The sequence below is a fragment of the Chionomys nivalis genome, chromosome 7 (genome assembly GCF_950005125.1).
Source record: "Chionomys nivalis chromosome 7, mChiNiv1.1, whole genome shotgun sequence".
NCBI lineage: Eukaryota > Metazoa > Chordata > Mammalia > Rodentia > Cricetidae > Chionomys > Chionomys nivalis.
The window spans coordinates 11771151-11776966 of NC_080092.1; the positions used below are offsets into that span (position 1 = coordinate 11771151).

General features: G+C 52.0%; 1 protein-coding gene across 1 annotated transcript; it reads right to left on the reverse strand.

Annotated features, from left to right (window-relative positions):
• Positions 1–458: 458 nt before the first annotated feature.
• On the reverse strand, positions 459–3030 carry LOC130878657 (serine protease 30-like). The gene is made up of 6 exons (XM_057776695.1): positions 2982–3030; positions 2022–2048; positions 1750–1915; positions 1389–1660; positions 846–1006; positions 459–695 (listed from the first exon to the last, which is right to left on the reverse strand). Exons 1-6 carry the CDS (start codon positions 3028–3030, stop codon positions 459–461), a joined length of 912 nt encoding a protein of 303 aa, XP_057632678.1.
• Positions 3031–5816: the final 2786 nt, after the last annotated feature.

A 5816-nucleotide genomic window follows, 5' to 3' on the forward strand; every position in this document is an offset into this window, starting at 1 on the left:
TGTCCTCAGGCCAGAAGCAGGACCTTCTGCAGTTGTGAGCCCCACAATGTGGATGCTGGGAACCAAACAAGGTGCATCCCAGCATGGGGTCCCTTTGGGGCAGATCCACACTTGTTTGATGGAGATTCTATCCAGCTGGCTAACGGTGTGACCTTGGGAAGTTCACAGCCCTGTCTGGGCTTTTCTACTCCCACTGCAGCACTGTGTGTCCCTGAAGGAGTTGGCACCCACAGAGCTGAATCAAGACCAGGCTGTGGTGACGTGTGAGTGGCTGGCTGTGTTTGAGGATGTGTCCGTGTGTTCCAGATTACTGTGTCCTTAAAACTCAGGTCCCTTCAGCCTCCAATACCTCCCAGGCTGTCGCCTGTAAACCCACCATTTCTGAGTGTCTTCTCTAAGCTTCCAAGTCTCCCATCCCACCGTGGGGGAGGGGGATCCTGGACTCTAGAGCTCATAGTTCACAGAGCAGCTGGCAAGGCTGCAGCCAGCAACACTAGCATCAGTAGTGCCCCAGAGGCTCCGGGGGCTTCAGAATGGTTCTCTGCCAAGGTTCTCTGAATCCAGTCTACATAAAACGGCACCCGTGTGTACACGCCGGGCCTGAGTGGCCTAGCACAGCCAACTCCCCAGCTGGTGATTCCCACCTGGATCCAGGAACTGTTAATGACACAGACCAGTGGTCCCCCAGAGTCACCCTGAGAAAAAAGGAGGAGAGCCCAGTCAAGAAAAAAATTTTTAAAACACCCTCTGCCGAGGCCACAGGGACTGGGTGAGTGCCCTGGTCCCCCTCAGCGTCTCCAGGGTGTGAGGCACAGATATGGACTACAAGGTGGGACTGCTGGTACCTGGCAGGAGTCTTTCTGGCCCTCTGCGTAGCCCGCACAGAGCATGTCTGACTGGATGAATCGCTTCCCTGACTGGCTGCTCTCCGGGATGTGGTACATCTTCTCGCACTCCTCCGAGTCCAAGAGAGGCACAGCTAACTCCTGGAGGACACTCGCCAGGTCTGGACAGGAGAGAATCCTGCCTGAGTGCACCCTGACCTGCTGGAACCTCCCACCATGCAGACAGACACCCGATCCTCCTGCCACTTCTTTGTTCTCTTGTCCCTCTCCAAGTCCCCAAACCAGGAAACAGAGTCAGGGAGCAGAGTTCAAGGACAGTCCGCCCCTGTGAGCTGTGCTGGCTTCCATAATCTCATGGCTGCTGGGCCTCAGCTTACCCATTTCTGCAGAAGGCAGAACCCTGCACACTGGGTGGGGTTCCCCAAATCTGCCCTAAGTGGGCACCTTGGTCAAGGCAAACCACACAGTTTGGCAGAGCATCCCCTCCCGGCCAAGCCTTCCCACGGACAGCAGTAGGGACTGGGTGTGGAAGGATTCCCTCACCTCTTTCTTGGGTAGAGCCCCAGCCTGTTACCCAGCAGACAGTCCCAGGGGTGAGAGGAGCTTGGGCTTCCGGGAGGCAGACGGGAGCGAACTGAGAGGGTTTCAGAAGCGTGCCCAGCTGCACCAAGGCAATATCTCCACTAGACGTGTCTTCCCAGAGGTAGCTGGGGTGCACAAAGATGCTCCTCACAGTCACTAGGGTTGTGGGGGACTCCAGAAGGGAGAGTTTCAGTCCGCCAACCTTCACCTGGTAGAAGCTAGGTTCCTTAAACCTAGAAAGAGACAGGTCTAGTTTGTTGAGGCCTCTACCAGAGATGAGGAAGGGAACAAAAATGGCGGCCACTCTGCACCCTTTGCTTACCTGTGGAAGCAGTGGGCAGCCGTGAGCACCCATCCCGGGTGGATGAGGGAGCCCCCACATACGTGGCCCTCTCCAGCTATCCACAGGCTGACCTGCCACGGCCACCGTCCTTCCTGTGCATCTTGGCCACCCACGATTTTCCCAGCATCTCGGGAATGGCCACACACTGCAGAAGGACCTTCTCAGAAAGCCAGTCCCACCCAGGACCCACCATCTCCAACATCTCCTTCCACCCTGGTCTCTTCCCTGGGACGCTCAGGGCCGGTCATTACCTGAAGGCAACACATCCCCATGGCCTCCTAGAAAACAAGAGAAAGTTTCTCAGTGGACTGGTTCATGCAGGCACTCATAACTGGCCAAAATACTGAGAATAAGCAACTCGGTCTCAGTGGGACATCCGTATCTACGTCAACACCTCCCAAGCTCCAGAAGGGGATAGAAGAGAAGGCAGGAGGGATGCAAGCTGCAGGATGGGGAAGAGGTTGGGGAAAGCTGTCCTCTGGACACAGCACAGCTGTTGCCTTCATATTGCTACCCCTAGCAGCTGTGGTAACACACAGAAGACCTGTCCAGGCAGACAACACTTGGAGTGTTGCGTGGGGAGTGGCTCCCAAGGCCCACCTCTAGCTGAGCAGTCATTGGCTGATAGGTGAGGCGCTATATGACTGATAGGTGAGGGAGAGCAATTTTTCTTTGGGGGCTGTGGCCACTGGTGGGTTTCCCGTGGACACGAGGATGGCCCCGTGCCGTGCACACATGGACAGCAGCATCTGAACTCCGTGAGTTACAGCAGCAGCAGAAAAGGGGAGGAAGGAAGATATGATGAATGAAGTTGGAAGAATTGCTTTCTGGGAAGGGCTTAGGGGAATCAAGCCAGGTGAATAGAAGACAGATATGATCAAAACAAATATACACATGAAATTCTCATCAAATTTTTAAAAGAGAAAACAAGAGGAGGGGTCTATGATCAGCATTCCATCCACAAAATTATCACCCCCATGAGACATGGCTCCGGGACATCGCCCCACTCAGGAACAGCCACCCACTTTCCTCTGTGGTTCTTCCTCCTGCTGCCTCCCTCAGAGGGTCAGTGGGCACATGGGGTTTGGCCTCCTTCTCTCAGCCCTCTCCTGGTTGTCTAGGGAGAGCAGCTGAGGATCCCGAGGAAGCAGGATGGTGGAGGTCATCATGGAGGAAGGGGCTGAGGATGATGCGGGAAGAACACTCCTCACCTGGCAGCAGCTGCAGCAGAAGAAAAATGCACCTTGCCCAGGACTCCATGGCTCCTCTCCGGTCCACGGCGCAGTGGGGTCAGAGTCCTTGGCTCAGTCTAGGGGAGTTTCGAGGCAATCAAACTGTAACCTCACTGCTTGCCAGGACCTGCCCATTCAGACTCTGGTCCCGCAGTCCCAGGGATGTGGTTTGGTGAAGGTCAAGGAACTTACCAGTCACCAGGAGCCAGAGGCAACAGGAGCCTTGTGTCAGTCCACCTGTGAGGTTAGCATAGGGAAGTCTCACCTACCCTTCAGGAAGGAGAGGGGACCCCCAATCCCCTCCCCAGACTCACAGAGATGAGCCAGGAACACCGAGCTCTGGAGCCCCCCTCTCACTACTGTGGCTCACAGCCCTCTCTTGGCCAATCCTATTTAAGAAGTAGGAGCCGTGGGAGGCCTGGTTGCTCATTATGGGAACAAATGTAGCCAGGGTTTGCCCTCCAGACCAGGAAGTATCAACTCAGAAATAGTGTTTTCCAGGAAGTTATTTCCTGCATCACTATGGGTACTTCAAATCTCCGACTCCTACTCTAGGGGCAAGAGGGACGCTCAGGTCAGTCTCCAGCCTTGCTGAGGATGCTGTCCTGACCTTGGTACCTTGCAAGGCCTCAAGCCAGGATTCCAAGGAACCTTCAGTGGGTTTGACTAGTGCCGGGATCCTGAATTTCCACTTCTGAACAGTCTTTGCTCTGACCGCCCTCATGAGGCTCTGGCTCTGACCCCTGATGGCCATGGTCTCTCTGCCCCCTGCTTGCAGTTTTCTCAAACTTCCAGGGCAAACTTGGCCCTGCCTCACCTCAGATGCAGAGACAGGAGTCTAGTACCTCAAACACACGTGTTCCTGTTCGTGTTCATCGGCTTCTCAGATCTCCTCAGGATTCTGCTCCGTGAGGCCCTTGGGCATCTCCAAATGTCACTGGGTCCGAGCTCTTTCTACTCTCTTAGCTGTTGTTAACCTCCCAAAACAGTTCAAATCTTTTTGCCTTTTCGGGTATCTACTTAGCTTTAGCCAAGCTGATTTTCTTTGCTGAAAATTCTCATTGTTCATGCAGGGTTTCTGTGACCTTGTGACCCCTGCTAGTCACACCTGGGTCTGAAGCAGGGATGGGTCCTACTTTGTTGGGAAGTTCTCACCTCCGCCCTTAGGTGCTCAACTGTGAAATGAGTGTTTCCACTTAGGAGCCCAAGACGGGAGCCTCATTTTGTGCCTCGTGATCAAATATATCAAATTACATATGAAGCAATGGGTTCCTAATGATACTACAAAAACAGACCTGATCTGTCGTGCTTGTACCATGTCAGGGAAATAACTCATCGAGGCTAGTCAAATAATAAAGTTGTCTGTCAGGTGCATGAGGTGCGTCAACATGTTGCAATCAATGAATTCCTCGATCAAGGCAACAGACTTCAGCAACTGCTCTCTCTCATCACCTCACGGGTTAGCCACACTCCATCTCCATCACAAAATCCCAGAGAGAATCAACTCACAGGGGGAAGTTCCTGCAGGAGGCAGGTCTTTCTGTTCACAGATGAGCAGTAGGGGGAGCTGGAATGTTAAACTCCCAGATTGGCTCCTTCCAGGGAAGGAATGCAGACTCTGTTATCCACCCAGAAGGCTGGGCATGGAGGTGCTCTCTATTCTGGGGACCTCTGTTCTACCTCTGTGGTCAGACACTTTTCCCACACTGGATCCTCCCCCAGACCCTTGGCATAAATTTGTTTTTCTGAGTCAATCTGTAGAACCTATCTTTATGGGCTTTACAAAGAAGTGGGTTTTTATTTGTTTGTTTGCTTGCTTTTTTGAGACAGGGTCTCACTACGTAGCTCTAAGCTTACTATGTAGACCAGGCTGGCCTCGAACTCACAGAGATCTCCCTGCTTCTGCCTGGGATTAAAAAAGTATGCCACCATGTCCAGTTTACAAAGAGTTTCGATGTTGTGCTAACCCCACTGGCCAAGACTAAGACGCTACCACAACTTTTGAGCCAAATTTAGAGCTAGCTTTATTAAATACTGGCCAGGAAGACGGACACTGGCCAGGTCCATACCCAGGACTCCTAGAGAATGGCCATGAATTATGTTAGTCAGGTGCCCAGAAAAGCAAAACCCACAAGGCTATGGCTACATACTTCCTGCGTTGGTCCAATCAGGAGCAAGTATTCATCTTGATGTACTTCCTGCCTATGTACCTCCCATCTACATGTGACCAAGCACATCCTGTGCGGTTGGGGAAACCAACCTTGTTTATAGAAATGACATGTGGTTTATTATCTTACATGAACAGTCCCAGCATTCCAGGAAGTTGAGTATCCTTGGGCAAGTGGGGCTTACAGCTCAGAGGCATCTTTGTTTTGTAGGTATCCTAACCACCATCATCTAAACCTAAAACATAATCTTAGCCCTCATGGTAGCTATGTCTGAGCGGTATTTAGCTTACTTTGTTCCTCAGGGAGATTCATGTATGCTTTGTCATACACGTGGGATTGAATTAGTTGTCACCAGAAACGTTTTCACCAAATTGTTCTGTGCTTAAATATGCCTTAAAAAAAAACCAGGCAGTGGTGGCACTGCCTTTAATTCCAGCACTTGGGGCACAGAGGCAGGTGGATTTCTCTTAGTTCGAGGCCAACCCAAGTCTACAGAGCAAGTTCCAGGACAGTCAGGGCTACAGAAAAAAAAAATCCCTGTCAAAAAACAAAACAAAAAAACACTAAAATAAACTATTTAGGGTCAGACTCTCAGAGTGTAGCTGATGCCAGCTACTGAGCAGTGCTGGACTGAACTGACTTCTTG